The sequence below is a fragment of the Pseudophryne corroboree genome, chromosome 3, assembly GCF_028390025.1.
Source record: "Pseudophryne corroboree isolate aPseCor3 chromosome 3, aPseCor3.hap2, whole genome shotgun sequence".
In the NCBI taxonomy this organism is placed as follows: Eukaryota; Metazoa; Chordata; class Amphibia; order Anura; family Myobatrachidae; genus Pseudophryne; species Pseudophryne corroboree.
Genome location: NC_086446.1, coordinates 223,739,552 through 223,757,091, shown reverse-complemented (window position 1 = coordinate 223,757,091; position 17,540 = coordinate 223,739,552). Strand labels below are relative to the sequence as shown.

At 48.4% G+C, this 17,540-nt stretch overlaps 2 protein-coding genes across 9 annotated transcripts in view; one reads left to right on the top strand and one right to left on the bottom strand.

Annotated features, from left to right (window-relative positions):
* PARG (poly(ADP-ribose) glycohydrolase) overlaps positions 1 to 12,284 on the bottom strand; it is a 330,974-nt gene extending 318,690 nt beyond the window's left edge. For 2 of the 8 annotated variants that reach the window (XM_063958844.1, XM_063958845.1), the window contains exons 1-2: positions 12,012 to 12,279; positions 1,446 to 1,512 (exon numbers count right to left, since the gene is read on the bottom strand). In XM_063958844.1, coding sequence (XP_063814914.1) covers positions 1,446 to 1,512; positions 12,012 to 12,147 — 203 coding nt within the window. In that variant the 5' untranslated portion in view covers positions 12,148 to 12,279. Of the gene's footprint in view, positions 1 to 1,445; positions 1,535 to 12,011 lie in introns of all 8 variants that reach the window. The other 6 variants (XM_063958846.1, XM_063958848.1, XM_063958841.1 and 3 more) reach the window with 5 other exon arrangements.
* A 141-nt stretch (positions 12,285 to 12,425) lies between these two features.
* Positions 12,426 to 17,540, top strand: part of LOC135055149 (mitochondrial import inner membrane translocase subunit Tim23) — a 109,241-nt gene continuing 104,126 nt past the window's right edge. Inside the window, exon 1 of the mRNA XM_063958850.1 lies at positions 12,426 to 12,614. Coding sequence (XP_063814920.1) covers positions 12,518 to 12,614 — 97 coding nt within the window. The 5' untranslated portion in view covers positions 12,426 to 12,517. The remainder of the gene's footprint in view (positions 12,615 to 17,540) is intronic.

The following is a 17,540-nucleotide window of genomic DNA, read 5'->3' as shown; positions in this document are numbered from 1 at the left end:
ACGATTTTAGATGTTTTACGCAGCTAAACCCTGTCTGTTTGGAGCGCTATGAGTTGGTGCACAAACACAACTGATGTGGGACAATTATTTGGGTTTCTAAACAGTCCCGTTTAGACGGAGAAAAATAGAAGCCCAAAATGGGGAAATTCAATTGTTTTCCCCCGGCTGCCACTAGATGGCGTCCAATGAAGCAATTCAATTGTTGGTTCATTTCAGCTCGCAGCCTCCTGAGGTACGAGCTGAAATGTGTGAAAACTTCGTGGTTTGGGTGCTCAAACGGGAGTTTGTTCGCCCTAACCAGGACTTCAGATGGGTTTAGCCGTTTTGTCTGGTACAAGTGGCAACGCCCAAAGAGGGACGACAATTAAAAAGCTCCGGAGGGCGCCCACAAAACAATATAGTTCCCCTCCATGGTTTTGTCTCCGATGTCTGCCATAAGTGACCACACTCCCTAATGTCTGGGACAACAGGGAAGTTAATTTAACAAACTTATTTCTTACTGTAATGCAAGTAAAAAAAACTGCATACAAATACATTCCTATTCATTTTACTCACTGTGGATTTTAGTATATTGGTTATTTGGTCATCTTGAAGACTCTTAAGTAAACTAAGGGGCAGATTTACTTAAGCCAGTGGTTTCCAAACTTTTTTGAATCACGGCGCCCTAGAATATCAGAATTTTTTTCACGCCCCCCCCCCCTAGGCCAAAAATTTCTTATTGAGAAATTTAGAAAGAAATATTACATTAAGTAGATCGCATTTATATGTCATCCTTTGGGTCAGTTGTGGGGTGAGGGACAAGATTTGCTTCTGTTTGGCCACATATTTTATGACTGGCAGCCACCAGCACTGGTTTTGCCTATTATATTGACCATGAATAATTTGAATTGGTCCTGGACCACCAACCCAGGGCACCCCTGCAAGTGTCCCGAGGCAACCCAGGGAGCCACGGCACACAGTTTGGGAACCTCTGACTTAAGCTAAGGCCTTATAGCAGCCTCACTGGAAATTATGGTATTACAACATAGCTTATTTTTGCTCACACACACAAAAACACGAAATGTTGACAATACTATAATATCCAGATGTGCTCACAGGAACATATCATGTGAGACTACTACAGAAGCCTAGTGTTTTCCTAGTTGAACATTAGACTAGCTTATTGAGAATAACAGGAAAAAAATAAATTAACTGATACAAAAAAGCAAAACTTAACATTATAATAGCCATAATAATTGTGTATGCAGTGCAGGTTTTAAGGATTTCGATGTTTGAGCACAGGTGAATTACTTAGCAAATGACTTAACCATCTGGACACAAGCATAGATATCCTTAAAATTTGGGCTGCAACGTTTGGGAAACTGTGCCTTAATGTAATTAGGATCTTAGTTTTTCAAAGAAATGTAGATACAAGGAAATCTTGTGTACATGTGAAAATACCTTACCTTTCAAGCGTGTATTCTCTTCTGCCTTTATGTCCAAACCAAGAATGGAGGGTCCTCTGTTTAAAAACTGTGAAATATGGCAAAAATAGCTATTACAGACAGTTACAGCTTCTGCCCATTTATGGCTATTTCCCCAAATCACCTCCTGCAAAGGTACAGAATACACACATATACAATCGTCAGCCCGTTTACCCTTTAACAGGTGATTGGGACAGCTTCACTGTAAAAGCAGCAGTAGTCTGTTACAAAGTTTACAGGAATTGAGCTGGGAATGTACCTACATGGTAAAGTACATGAGATGGGAGGGGAAAAAAGCCTTGAACTACTAAGAAATAGCAATGTAGTGACAAAGGTCTGAAACACAAGGAAATCATGGAAGGCTATTTTAGAAGATTTATGTTTTTTATCAGATAAAGAAAAAAGGTAGTTTCCAACACATCATGTGAGTTTCATTTTCTCCCACAGCCCACAATGGCCCTCAATGTGCAGTACAGTGTACATATGTTGCATGTTTCAGCCATTACTTGCATAAAGCAAACAAGTGCTAATAGTGGTAGTAGTCACTCATTTATTGTGTTTTCAAAAACACAATCGTTTCCCATGTTTCTGTAACCATAACCCCTTCCACCATGTATACTTCATATAGCCAGGGCCGACGCAACCAACGCAGCTGAGTATACAAAGCAGGGAGGCCCCGTGCTGGAGAGGCGCTCTCTCTGCTCTGCTACCCTGCTGCTGTGCAACGCACGCAGAGGGGGGTCCCAGTACTGTTCCCAGAGACTCCCCCAGCCTGCTTTGTCCTCGGGGATCGCTGCAGCTCCTTTTAACCACGGAGATGCAGAGTCCATCGGAGCTGCTGTAGCACATACTGTAGTTCCTTGCAGCACAGCAGTTCCTTTTGGGCAACAGTGAGTGATTCACTCTCTCTAACTGCACTCCTCTCCTTTGCTCCGGACAGCAGGTGAGATGAAGGGGGGCCTGCTGCGCTCAGCAGAGGTCATTAAAATATTTAAATGACTTGGGATCTGTTTAATGCTAGGTCCACACTAGACGATATTATGAACGCTATGCCCATTTCCGACATTTCGGAACAACATATTGTTCATATCGTCCAGTGTGTATGCCCTATATTGTCCACGACGCTCCTGCGGATTGTCAACAACGCTCCTGCGGATTGTCAACAACATCACCTGTCGTCCAGACATGCAGATCAATCTGGGGATGTTGTTGACAATACCATACTGCCGAATGCAGCATGGCCCCCGCTCCAAACCCCCCCCCACCACCACCTCCCCTTCGTTCGCGGTATTGGCAAGTGTGTATGCCACCACAAAAATAGGAATTTAATACCTGCCGGTAATTCCTTTTTTCCTAGTCAGTAGGAGATACTGGGATGGTCTTAGTACCATGGGGTATAGATGGAGTCCATTGGAGCCATGGCACTTTAAAATTCTTCAGTATGCTGGTTCCTTTCCTCTATACCCCTCCTGCAGACTCAGTCTAGGAAAACTGTGCCCAAGGAGACGGACATACTTTGAGAGGAGGAAAATAGGCAAGAAAAAGTGGTGAGGTAATGAACCAAAACACAACATAACAAGAGGATAGCCACGCTAACCACAACTTGAAACTAGGGCAGCAACAGCAGACCCAACCAAGAAACACAAGAACGCTTGCAGGAAGATTTTACAAAGCACAGAAGCGGGCGCCCAGTATCCCCTACGGACTAGAAGAAAAGGAATTAGGTAGGTATTAGATTCCTATTTTCTCTAACATCTAAGGGGATACTGGGATGGTCTTAATACCATGGGGATGTCCCAAAGCTCCCAGACCGGGTGTGAGAGTGCCGAGACCTCTGCAAAACCAAGCAACCAAACTGAAGGTCCTGTGTAGCTAAGGTATCAAACTTGTAAAACTTTACAAATGTGTTTGAACCAGACCAAGTAGCTGCTAGGCATAACTGCAAGGCCGAGACATCACGGGCACCCGCCCAAAAAGAACCCACCGACCTTGTGGAGTGGGACTGAATAGAACTCGGCAGCTGCAAGGCTGCTGAAGAGTAAGCCTGTTGGATTGTCATCCTGATCCAACGCGCAATGGAATGCTTTGCAGCAGGACATTCAATCTTCGTAGTGTCATAGAGAACAAAAAGGGAATCAGATTTCCAGTGACAAGCTGTTCTCCTGACATAAATCTTCAAAGCTCGAAAAACGTCCAAAGATTTTGAAGAAACTGACGTGTCAGACAATACAGGAACCACTATTGTCAGCTGATGTGAAATGCAGACACCACCTTAGGCAGAAAATGTGGGTGAGTCCTGAACACGAAACACCAGGTAAGGGCTCTTAGAGGATAAGGCCCCCAATTCCGAGACACGCCTCGTTGAGGACAAGGCCAATAACATGACAGTCTTCCAAGTCAAATATTTAAAGGTTCAAATCACTCTGATTGCAGAAAGGTCAGGACCAAATTGAGATCTCACGGTGCCGTCTCCCACAAAGGGTGGTTTAATATGAATGTCTGGACTTCAGGGATAACAGCCAACTGCTTTTGGAAGAAAATAGACAAAGCCGAGATCCGAACCTTAATGGAGCCTAAACGAAGGCCCATATCCACACCTGCTTGCAGGAAGAGCAAGAACCTACCCAGATGAAAATCCACAGTGGAGTACTGTTGACCTTTGCACCAGGAGACATACTTCTTCGAGATGCTGTGGTAATGTTTAGATGTGACCACCTTCCGAACGTGGACCATAGTAGAGATAACTTTGGAGGGAAGCCCTTTTCGGGCGAATATCTCCCTTTCAACCGCCTTGCCGTCAAATGTAGCTGCAGTAAGTCTGGATAGACGAATGGTCCTTGCAGAAGAAGATCCTTTTGAAGCCAAGGCTCCTCAAGGGACATGGCCAGGAGGTCTGCATACAAGGCCCAGCGAGGCCAATCCGTGGCAATCAGAATTGCCTGAACAGTTTCCTTTTTTTAGTCTCTTTTGGACCCTGGGAATGAGAGGAACAGAGGGAACAGATAAACGAACTGGTAAATCCACGGTGCCATCAGAGTGCCCACCGCCGCTAGCCTGTGGATCCCTCGTCCTGGAGCAGTAGCGCCGCAGCTTCTTATTGAGACGAGAAGTCATCATGTCGATTAGGGGGCAGCCCTACCGTTGTACCAACTGTTGGAACACCTGCGGTTGAAGGCCCCAATCCCCAGGGTGCAGATTGTGTCTGCTGAGAAAGTCTGCTTCCCAGTTGTCCACTCCTAGAATGAAGATGGCCAACAAAGCTCTGGCATTGCATTCCGACCAGAGGAGTATCCTGGACACCCTGCTTCTTGTTCCGCCTTGTTTGTTTATGGACGCCACCGCCGTGGTGTAGACCGACTGGACATGTATGGCCCAATGCTGGAAGAGAGAAGCGTCTTGTAGAAGGGCATTGTAAATCACTCTGAGTTCCAGAACATTTATTGGAAGAGAGGCCTCCTGAGGTGACCACCATCCTTGAAACTGAGCCCCCTGGGCTACAGCACCCCAACCGCGGAGGCTTGCATCTGTTGTTAAGAGAATCCAGGTCTGAATTTTGAAATGTCGACCATCCACTAGGTGGGCGGTCTGCAACCACCATAAGAGGGAATTCCGTGCTTTTGGTGACAGGGATATCCTCCGGTGCATGTGAAGGTGTGACCCTGACCTTTTGTCCAGCAGATCCAGCTGGAACGGACGGGCATGGAACCTTCCGTACTGAACTGCCTCGTAAGATGCTACCAACTTGCCCAGCAGGCAGATACAGAGATGCACCAAGATTTTTGTAGGTTTCAAAACAGAGCGCACCATTGACTAAATAGTCAAGGCCTTGTCCATAGGAAAGAATACTTTATGAGACACCGTGTCCAGGATCATCCCCAAGAACTGAAGCCTCTGCAATGGTATCAGGTGTGATTTAAGAATCTACCCGAGATCCGTCAGTAGCCATGTAGTCAGGGCGATGTTTTCCAACAACCGAGCCTCAGATGCCGCTTTTATTGGAAGATCGTCCAAGTATGGAATGATGTTCACACCCATCACGCGGAGTTGTAGCATCATCTCCGCCATCACCTTCGTGAACACACGTGGTGCAGTGGAGAAACCAAAAGGCAAGGCCCGAAACTGGAAATGAGCATCCTGCAGTGCAAACCTGACGTAAGCCTGATGAGGTGGCCATATCGGGATGTGTAAGTACGCATCCTTGATATCCAGGGATACCAGGAATTCCCCCTCCTCTAGGCCCGAAACCACCGCTCTTAGGGATTCCATCTTGAACTTGAACACCCGTAGGTAAGGGTTCAGGGATTTAAGGTTCAAGATTGGTCGGACAGAACCGTCCGGTTTGGTACCACGAACAGGCTGGAATAAAAACCCTTGTTTCTGAGTAGAGGGGGAACTGGAGCAATAACCTGCGTTTGTTGCAGCCGTTGAATGGCCTCCAGCAAGGTGACTCTTGATACTGGTGAAGCTGGTAACCCTGACTTGAAGAATCTGTGAGGAGGGAGCTGTTGATACGCCAAACAGTATCCTTGGAAGATTAGGTCTGTCACCCAAGGACCCCGTCAGGATTCTACCCAAATATGGCTGAAATACTTGAGGCGAGCACCCACCAAAAACTCCCCTTGAAGCCGGGGCCAACTGTCACGTGGAGGGCTTGGCAGAGGCAGAGACTGAACACTGGTCCAGGGAACCAGCGGCCGCTGGTCTGCATGGCTTACCTCGATTTCCTCGAGCAGCGTTAGAGGCCCCTCTGGCTCTGCCCCTAAATCGGCCACATGAAAAGACTGGAGAGCACCAACGCTTTCTCCACCGGTAGAAACACCCTCTTGCACTTCCGTGTCCAGAAGGGCAGTCTCCTTGTCGGCTCCAAATATGGCTTTGGAAGGTTCAGGATCCACCCATAATCCTGGAGTAGTTGAGTTGAGAGAGCAATACTCTGCAACAACTTCTCCTTGGAAGATGCTTTTATCAGCAGATCGTCCAAATATGGAATTATGTTCACACCATGTTTTCGGAGGAGTAACATCATCTCCGCCATGACCTTGGTGAATACCCTCGGTGCTGTGGAGAGGCCAAATGGCAGTGCCTGGAACTGATCGTGAGAGTCCAGCAGCGCAAATCTGATATAAGCCTGGTGAGGCGGCCAGATCGGAATGTGAAGGTATGCATCCTTTATATCCAGGAATACCAGGAATTCCCCCTCCTCCAGACCAGAGATCACCGCTCTCAGAGACTCCATCTTGAATTTGAATTCCCTCAAGTAGGGGTTCAATGACTTTAGGTTTAATATCGGCCTTACCGAACCGTCCAGTTTCGGTACCACAAACAGGTTTGAGTAATAACCCTTGTGTTGTAGGTGGAGTTGAACAGGAACAATGACATTTGTTTGAACCAATGTTTGAATGGCTTCCTGTAGAATAGCACTGTCTGTCAGCGAAACTGGTAAGCCCAATTTGAAGAATCTGTGAGGTGGGAGTTCTTGAAACTCCAGTCTGTATCCCTGGGCCACAATATCCTTTACCCAAGGGTCTAGGCATGACGCCAAAACGTGAGTGAAAGCTCTTAGTCTCGCTCCCACCTGCCTGACCTCCAGGTTGGGAGGTCCACCATCATGCTGAAGATTTTGAGGAAGCAGAACCTGGTTTCTGTTCCTGGGAACCTGATGGTGCAGGTTTTCTGGACTTTCCCCGACCTTCTCTCTAAAAGGTAGGAGGGGGTTTGGATTTCTTAAATTTTGCGGTCCAAAAGAACTGCAGTGTAGGCGAAGGATAAGATTTCCTAGCCATTGGTGCTGCTGAGGGAAGAAAGGTTGACTTACCCGCAGTTGCCGTGGAGATCCATGCATCCAAAGTATCCCCAGAGCTTGACCTGTGAAGGGTAGGTTCTCCACACTTCTCTTGGATTCCGCACCCACAGTCCATTGGCGTAGCCAGAGTCCTCTGCGTGCCGAGACCGCCATAGAAGTAGCCCGTGCATTCAGCATGCCAAGGTCTTTCATGGCCTCCACCATGAACCCTGCAGAATCATGTATTTTAACGCAAGAACAAATTAATGTCACTTCTATCCATAGTATCTAAGTCCTCTAGCAATGTGCCTGACTACTTTACTATGGTTCTAGAAATCCACGCACAAGCAATAGGGGGCCTTAAAGCGACGCCATTAGCTGGGTATAGTGATTTCAGTGTAGTCTCAACCTTGCGGTCAGCCGGTTATTTTAAAGCGGTTGAACCAGGAACAGGTAAAACCACCTATTTTGACAACCTAGATACAGATGCGTCAATTATAGGTGGGTTTTCCCACTTTTTTCTATCCTCTTCAGGAAAAGGAAAAGCAATGAGAACCCTTTTTAGGATCTGGAATTTTTTCTCTGGGTTTTCCCAGGATTTTTCAAACAAAGAGTTTAACTCTTTGGAAGCCGGGAAGATAAGCGAGGATTTCTTACTTTCTGTAAAATAAGATTCCTCCACCTGTTCAGATACGTTCTCAGAAATGTGTAAAACATCCCTAATGGCTTCAATCATTAGTTGCACCACAATAGCAAGGGATGCATCCACCCCCTGCATATCCCCTTCACTGTCACCTGTATCAGAGTCAGTATCAATGTCAGCTTGCATTATCTGGCCAAGTGTCCGCTTTTGCGGGTATGTAGGTGGGGGTTTTGATGAAGTAGTGGGGGCCAAATACTGTAACCCCTCCAAAGATTTCCTCAAAAACTGCATCTTTCTCAGTATGTGACATTCTTGTAGAAATCTGGGATATCATTCCCCTTAAAGAATCCATTCATGGGGGTTCGGATTAAGAAGGTTGAGACAGTATATTGCAGTCCTGAGTACATGGAATAGACCGCTCAGGAGAAGATAAACACTTTGCAGCACAGGACACAGAGTCCTTAGACATGGTAATGTGGGATATACACACACACACAGAAAAATGTCAGATACAGTTTCCCCCAGAGTACCTTCAGAGAGTCACAGAGTCTAAGGAGCCAGCCACACAGCACCCTTGTGAGCAGTTATTATGATAAAAGCCCGACGCTGAGTAACCGACCTTAATAGGTTGATTATTACTAACAATGCACTCCCCCCCTGTTTATAACACCCTGGTACCGGAGTAACTGGAGTCATCTGGAGGGTCAGCGCTCCCTATCAGCGTCTTCTTCTATGTCTGCAGGGAGGAAAATGGCGCTGGTGAATGATGAATTCGCTGTGAGAAACCCCGCCCCCTGTAATGACGCGCAGCTTCCCGCACAAATTTGATTATACTGGCCGGAGGTATCTATGCTAACAGCGGGATTAGACCCTGTTAGCGACTGTGACCAGTTTAGGGTAACCGCGCTGGCCCAGGACGCCCCTCCAAGCGCCTACACTAAGTGTTGCTGAGCCTTCCTGGAGCGCAGCCTGTCAGAGCTGCGCTCCCACCCTTGTGCCGCCATACCCGACGGCGACCCGCTAACCAGGACCCCGGCGCTGTAGTCACCACTCTTCTATCTTCTGGCTCTGTTAGGGGGTGGCGGCCATGCTGCGGGAGTGAGCGGTCGCCGCGTGGCCTTGCAATCATCACCCACAGGAGCTCAGTGTCCTGTCAGCGGAGATAGAGAACCATTAACCTCTAGAGTTGGTTCCTACTCCCCCCCTAAGTCCCACAAGGAAGGCTGTTGCCAGCAGCCTTCCTGTACCTAATGTTCTAATAAAATAAAAAAAACTAAGAAAACTCATAAGAGCTCCCCTAGCTGTGACCGGCTCCTCCTCCCGGCACATTTTCTAAACTGACTCTGGTAGGAGGGGCATAGAGGGAGGAGCCAGCCCACACTATTAATCTCTTAAAGTGCCCATGGCTCCTAGTAGACCCGTCTACACCCCATGGCCCTAATGTGGACCCTAGCATTCTCTAGGACTTAAGAGAAATGGGGTTAAAACCCCTTTTCAATGCCAGTGTGGGTGCCTGGAGCGGGCAGCAGATTCCCGGCAGCGCCCTTATGCCACTATGTGAACTGGGTACCCGCTAACCGGGACCCTGGTTTAGTACTCACCTCTCTAGCCTCTTCAGCTCTGTCAAGGGTGGCGGCATGCTGTTGGCGTGTGCGCACACCCTGGGGGCGAGCGAAACAGCAGATCAGGGGCTTGTGTCCTGTCAGTGGGGATTCGGACCATTAACCCTTCAAGAGGTTGGTACCACCCCCCACCCCCCTCCTACGTCCCACGACGCAGGCAGACTGGGGACACCCAGTGCTGCCACAAAATAATAAACGAACATAAAATCTGAAGAAAACTCTCTGGAGCTCCAGAGAATGCACCCAGACCCTTTGGCACTTTTTTCTAAACTGAGTCTGCAGGAGGGGCCTAGAGGGGAGGAGCCAGCACACTGAAGAATTTTTAAAGTGCCATGGCTCCAATGGACACCATCTGTACCCCATGGTACTAAGACCATCCCAGTATCCCCTAGTACGTTAGAGTAAGAGCCTGCTGCATACACACCATCGTATGTACCCAGGTTAAGAGAGGGGTGTGTGTGTGTGTGTGTGTGTGTATATATATATATATATATATATATATATATATATACACACCCCATTTATACAGACAGCCCCCCTCCTCATACAAATCCTGCATTTGACCTGCACCTTCATTTTCCCCTGGGTGGCCGCACCGCGGCTCAAGCTCTTCAATCCCAAGTCCACGTGCTGATCTCCCATCCCTCCCTCTCAGTAGCACCTGTATGACAGACAGGCAACAGCGGCAGTTATTTCAGTCTTCAGCTTCCCTCCCCTCTATTCAGCGGAAATGATGGTAAAGGGCACTACTACTGTGGGAATATATTTATAAGGGGCATAACTACTGTGGGCATTATGCGTATAAGCGGCTATTTACTGTTTGAATAATATGTATAAAGGGCATAACTACTGTGGGCATTATGCGTATAAGCGGCACTACTACTGTGGACATTATGTGTATAAGGGGCAATATTCTGTGATGTAACGTTAATAAGGGACACTACTATGTTGTGTAATATGAATCAGAGGCACTACATGCGGTATAGTGTGAATAATATTGTACTACTGTGTAACGTAACTTGAGTTGGGGGTACTCGTGTGACCATGTCCCTTCCTTGCGAGACCCCTTTTTTTAATGATGAGCGCCTCTGGCATGTGCTGTCCCTTTATTAAGTATGGGTGAGAGGAAGTGCAAATGTATAGTTTGCAGGGAGGCACCAAACACCCTAGCACCGGCCCTGCATATAGCAGTTGCTTCTGCTGAATTTTTTGAATTTTAAAAGAGTATCCATAGCATGCAGTAACTAAGTCGGTAATTCAGACCTGATCGTAGCAGCAAATTTGTTAGCAGTTGGGCAAAACCATGGCCCTCATTCCGAGTTGTTCGCTCGCAAGTGAATTTTAGCAGATTTGCTCATGCTAAGCCGCCGCCTACTGGGAGTGAATCTTAGCATCTTAAAATTGCGAACGATGTATTCGCAATATTGCGATTACACACCTCGTAGCAGTTTCTGAGTAGCTTCAGACTTACTCGGCATCTGCGATCATTTCAGTGCTTGTTGGTCCTGGTTTGACGTCACAAACACACCCAGCGTTCGCCCAGACACTCCCCCGTTTCTCCAGCCACTCCTGCGTTTTTTCCGGAAACGGTAGCGTTTTTCCCCACACGCCCATAAAACGGCCAGTTTCCGCCCAGTAACATCCATTTCCTGTCAATCACATTACGATCGCCAGAATGATGAAAAAGCCGTGAGTAAAATTCCTAAGTGCATAGCAAATTTACGCAGTCGCAGTGCGGACATTGCGCATGCGCATTAAGCGGAAAATCGCTGCGATGCGAAGATTTTTAACGAGCGAACAACTCGGAATGAGGGCCCATGTGCACTGCAGGGGAGGCAGATATAACGTTCAGAAAGAGTTAGATTTGGGTGGGTTATTTTGTTTCTGTGCATGGTAAATACTGGCTGCTTTATTTTTACACTGCAAGTTAGATTTCAGTTTGAACACACCACACCCAAATCTAACTCTCTCTGCAAATGTTAAATCTGCCCCCTTGAAGTGCACATGGTTTTGCCCAACTGCTAACAAACTTCCTGCTACAATCAGGTCTGAATTACCCCCCATGCCTGCCAATGACATTTACATAGTTAGTGACATGCGAATTATGTCAGGGCATAGTGTACTGATGGAGCACCTCCCGAAACAAACAGCAGCACTCCCATTACTAACATACAGAGTGCCTTGTATAAGGTAGGCTGACCATATTATCCCTTTAACCTGGGACACTCATGAATTACACAGGTTCTGTGGCTGCTAAAAACCAGGTGAAATGCAGGCTTGTAGTCAGCCAGCCACAGAACCTGTGTATTTCAGGAGTGTCCCAGGTGTAAGGTATGGTCAGTGAATGCTGGGTAGGATAAAGGTGGCCTGCTGTCACAGCGAGTGGGAGCGAGACACGGGTGAACAGCTGGTACACGGGTGGGCTGTTGCTGTCACAGAGAGAGGGAGAGGACAGGTGCCAGACACATGCACACAGGCCAGGCACTGGGAATAGGCATCACCTCTGTTCCCCACTGTGCTGCTGGTGCCCCGGCTTTCCGGGGGGACACTTTCTGTCTCTGGCGCTTCAGTGACTCGATCCGGTCCCTGTACACGGACTCTCTTGCTGAGCGGCTCTTCCTCTGAGCCCGCACTCATTGCTCCGCACACGCAACCGGTGAGCGTCCGCTCATTCTAAACAGGTCACTCCGCTACTGGGACACAGACTGCGCTACCCGGCGGCGGCTCTTTCTTTCTGCGCTTCCGGGAGTGACTGAACTTTCCTCCGCTCCCTGCAACCCCGCGCGTGCCCACTTGACGCACGCATGCGCACCCGACCGCTCGGCGCCTATTGGTAGAACACACGCACGCACAGTTCACAGCGCTCGTCTTTCCTGGGCCGTAAAGCGGACGCTGCGACGGGGAACGTAGTGCTGCAAAACAGGAAGCGGCCTCCTTTGCTGCAGCTGCGGAGAGGTCAGAGAGGGGATCCGCAGCAGTAGACACGAGGCTCAGAGCGCCGGGGCAAATGGATAGCAACAGCCATGCCGGGGGCCGGAGTGGTCTGGGCAGCCTGTTCGGTGCCTCCCCGGGGTACTCTCAGTCCGACCTGGCTGGGGTCCCGTGTAAGTATGTGACTGGTTAATAGCCCGCGTCTCGTCCGGGGTCTCCTCCTGTGTGTTCTCCCGGGCCGTATGCTTGCCCTTATCACCGCCCATTGCCGGATGGATCTAATCCTCCCCATCAGGCCCCCACTAATCGGCCACAGGGGAAGGTTATTACACCTCAATAAGAAGGATTTCCCTTAATACTGCATGAGTGTTTCCTGGTGACACCTCTCACTGTATTTGGTTTCAGTTTATTGTCTAGACCAGTGGGTTCCAAATGCAACCCAGCAATCCAGGTTTTAGGTATATCCATAGCTGAGCACAGATGGTATTATCGAATTTAAGTCACCTGTGCCTAAACATGGATATTCTTAAATCCTGGACTATTGGGGTTCCTTGAGGTCGCCCTTTTTGAACCACTATGCCCTGAAAGGGTCTACCTGGATTGAGAGTCCCAGGGCTGCAATCCTGCTCACTAGTTTTTCCCAGGACTTGCAACCCAGGTAGACGACCTGGCTTAGGTCAGGTGCGTCCCAGGTCTTGATGACTCGGGCAGGGCCTAAAATAAATTGAGATCTACAAGTGCCTACTAAATGCCGTAAAATCCGGATCCGTTGTGAAGGACATGTGAAAGGGGTAATCCTGGTTTTAACGTGCTCTTATGTCCCAGGTTCAAGCCAGGTAATTATGTCTGAAAGTAGTATAAATCAGATTGAGTAGTGCATGCTCACATCATCCCAAAGTTTTTGAAACCTTTTTTAATTTTAATAGCAATAATCACGATATTGGCTTAAATATGTTTGCCCAATATTATTGTTTATTTGCATTTTTACCTAACTTTTCCCCACTAGGCAGCTAAAAAAACAGGGATAGCGATTGCGTTAACAAGCTGTCCCTGCAGTCTCCCGCAGTTTTGTGTTTGGAAGTCCGAAAAGACGGACTCTTATTTCTTATATAGTACATGCTCCGACTTCAGGTCAGAAGTCAAAGCGTGCCTGATGGCCCACCTCTTTAGCAGCATCACATCATTAAATTTGTTAAAGGCACACTGGTTAATACCAGCAGAAACGGCCCATATCTCACTCTCTACAAATACATAGACTGCGCAGATGAATGTACTTTCAATAAATTCAAATAGAATCAGATAAAAAGTCTTTGTTTGTGTATAATGCCTCCAGTACCTGGGAGCCATTCCACCGGCTCAATACATGTGGAGAGAACAAAGAAAAGAGGGCGCATCCGTGAGTAACAAGTAAAATCTTTACTAATAAAAAGTACAAGCTCGCATACATCAAGGTATACGTGAAAACCCCCGTGGGGGTGCCTCTGGAGTACACCTAGCAGTGTCCTGAGACAGAAATGCCGACAGTCATCATCCACCTGTGCCGCACTCGGACAACAGGGTCCCAATCTGTGCGTCCAGTGCTTTGCTCTAACAGAGCCAATTTATTTTAGGCTCTACCCTGGTCATCTGTATTTCTCTGACGTCCTAGTGGATGCTGGGACTCCGTCAGGACCATGGGGAATAGCGGCTCCGCAGGAGACAGGGCACAAAATTTAAAAGTTTGACCACTAGGTGGTGTGCACTGGCTCCTCCCCCTATGACCCTCCTCCAAGCCTCAGTTAGGTTTTTGTGCCCGTCCGAGCAGGGTGCAATCTAGGTGGCTCTCCTAAAGAGCTGCTTAGAAAAAGTTTGTTAGGTTTTTTATTTTCAGTGAGTCCTGCTGGCAACAGGCTCACTGCAACGAGGGACTTAGGGGAGAAGAAGTGAACTCACCTGCGTGCAGGATGGATTTGCTTCTTAGGCTACTGGACACTAGCTCCAGAGGGACGATCACAGGTACAGCCTGGATGGGTCACCGGAGCCGCGCCGCCGACCCCCTTGCAGATGCCGAATAGAGAAGAGGTCCAGAAACCGGCGGCAGAAGACGTCTCAGTCTTCATGAGGTAGCGCACAGCACTGCAGCTGTGCGCCATTGCTCTCCGCACACTTCACACCAGCGGTCACTGAGGGCGCTGGGGGGGGCGCCCTGGGCAGCAATGTAATATACCTATTCTGGCTAAAATATATCACATATAGCCCCTGGGGCTATATGGATGTATTTAACCCCTGCCAGGTTCCAAAAAAAACGGGAGAAGAAGCCTGCCGAAAAGGGGGCGGGGCCTATTCTCCTCAGCACACAGCGCCATTTTCCTGCCCAGCTCCGCTGCGAGGAAGGCTCCCAGGACTCTCCCCTGCACTGCACTACAGAAACAGGGTAAAAACAGAGAGGGGGGGCACTTATTGGCGATATTTATAATATTTGAGCTGCTATAAAGGGAACACACTTATTAAGGTTGTCCCTATATATATTTATAGCGCTTGGGTGTGTGCTGGCAAACTCTCCCTCTGTCTCCCCAAAGGGCTAGTGGGGTCCTGTCTTCTATCAGAGCATTCCCTGTGTGTCTGCTGTGTGTCGATACGTGTGTGTCGACATGTATGAGGACGATGTTGGCGTGGAGGCGGAGCAATTGCCTGTAATGGTGATGTCACCCCCTAGGGAGTCGACACCAGAATGGATGGCTTTGTTTATGGAATTACGGGATAGTGTCAGCACGCTACAAAAGTCGGTTGACGACATGAGACAGCCGGCAAACCAGTTAGTACCTGTCCAGGCGTCTCAGACACCGTCAGGGGCTATAAAACGCCCTTTACCTCAGTCGGTCGACCCAGACACTGACACTGAATCCAGTGTCGACGGTGAAGAAACAAACGTATTTTCCAGTAGGGCCACACGTTATATGATCACGGCAATGAAGGAGGCTTTGCATATCTCTGATACTGCAAGTACCACAAAAAGGGGTATTATGTGGGGTGTGAAAAAACTACCGATAGTTTTTCCTGAATCAGAGGAACTGAATGAAGTGTGTGATGAAGCGTGGGTTACCCCAGATAGAAAACTGCTAATTTCAAAGAAGTTATTGGCATTATACCCTTTCCCGCCAGAGGTTAGGGCGCGCTGGGAAACACCTCCTAGGGTGGATAAGGCGCTCACACACTTATCAAAGCAAGTGGCGTTACCGTCTCCTGATACGGCTGCCCTCAAGGATCCAGCTGATAGGAGGCTGGAGAATACATTAAAAAGTATATACACACATACTGGTGTTATACTGAGACCAGCAATCGCCTCAGCCTGGATGTGCAGTGCTGGCGTGGCTTGGTCGGAGTCACTGTCTGAAAATATTGATACCCTGGATAGGGACAGTATTTTACTGACTATAGAGCAGTTAAAGGATGCATTTCTTTATATGCGAGATGCACAGAGAGATATTTGCACTCTGGCATCAAGAGTAAGTGCGATGTCCATATCTGCCAGAAGAAGTTTATGGACGCGCCAGTGGTCAGGTGATGCGGATTCCAAACGACATATGGAAGTATTGCCGTATAAGGGGGAGGAATTATTTGGTGTCGGTCTATCGGATCTGGTGGCCACGGCAACGGCCGGAAAATCCACCTTTTTACCCCAGGTCACCTCCCAGCAGAAAAAGCCGCAGGCTTTTCAGCCGCAGTCCTTTCGTTCTTATAAGAACAAACGAGCAAAAGGACATTCCTATTTGCCCCGAGGCAAAGGAAAGGGTAAGAGACTGCAACAAGCAGCTCCTTCCCAGGAGCAGAAGCCCTCCCCGGCTTCTACAAAGGCTTCAGCATGACGCTGGGACCTTACAAGCAGACTCAGGGGCGGTGGGGGGTCGCCTCAAACATTTCAGCGCACAGTGGGCTCACTCGCAGGTGGACCCCTGGATCCTGCAGGTAGTATCTCTGGGTTACAGGTTGGAATTCGAGAAGTCCCCTCCTCGCCGTTTCCTAAAGTCTGCTTTGCCAACGTCTCCCTCCGACAGGGCGACGGTATTGGAGGCCATTCACAAGCTGTATTCTCAGCAGGTGATAGTCAAGGTACCCCTCCTACAACAGGGACAGGGGTATTACTCCACGCTATTTGTGGTACCGAAGCCGGACGGCTCGGTAAGACCGATTCTAAATCTAAAATCTCTGAACCTGTACATACAAAAATTCAAGTTCAAGATGGAGTCACTCAGAGCAGTGATAGCGAATCTGGAAGAAGGGGATTTTATGGTGTCCTTGGACATCAAGGATGCTTACCTTCATGTTCCAATTTGCCCTTCACACCAAGGGTACCTCAGGTTCGTGGTACAAAACTGTCATTATCAGTTTCAGACGCTGCCGTTTGGATTGTCCACGGCACCCCGGGTCTTTACCAAGGTAATGGCCGAAATGATGATCCTTCTTCGAAGAGAAGGCGTCTTAATTATCCCTTACTTGGACGATCTCCTGATAAGGGCAAGATGCAGAGAACAGCTGGAGGTCGGAGTAGCACTAACCCAAGTAGTGCTCCAACAACACGGGTGGATTCTGAATTTTCCAAAATCCCAACTGATCCCGACGACACGTCTGTTGTTCCTAGGGATGATTCTGGACACTGTTCAGAAAAAGGTATTTCTTCCGGAGGAGAAAGCCAGGGAGTTATCCGAACTTGTCAGGAACCTCCTAAAACCAGGAAAAGTATCTGTGCATCAATGCACAAGAGTCCTGGGAAAAATGGTAGCTTCTTACGAAGCGATTCCATTCGGCAGATTCCATGCACGAACTTTTCAGTGGGATCTGCTGGAAAAATGGTCCGGATCGCATCTGCAGATGCATCAGCGGATAAAATTGTCCACAAGGACAAGAGTGTCTCTGCTATGGTGGTTGCAGAGTGCTCATCTGTTAGAGGGCCGCAGATTCGGCATACAGAACTGGGTCCTAGTGACCACGGATGCCAGCCTGAGAGGCTGGGGAGCGGTCACACAGGGAAGAAACTTCCAGGGCGTGTGGTCAAGCCTGGAGACGTCTCTTCACATAAATATACTGGAACTAAGAGCAATCTACAATGCTCTAAGCCTGGC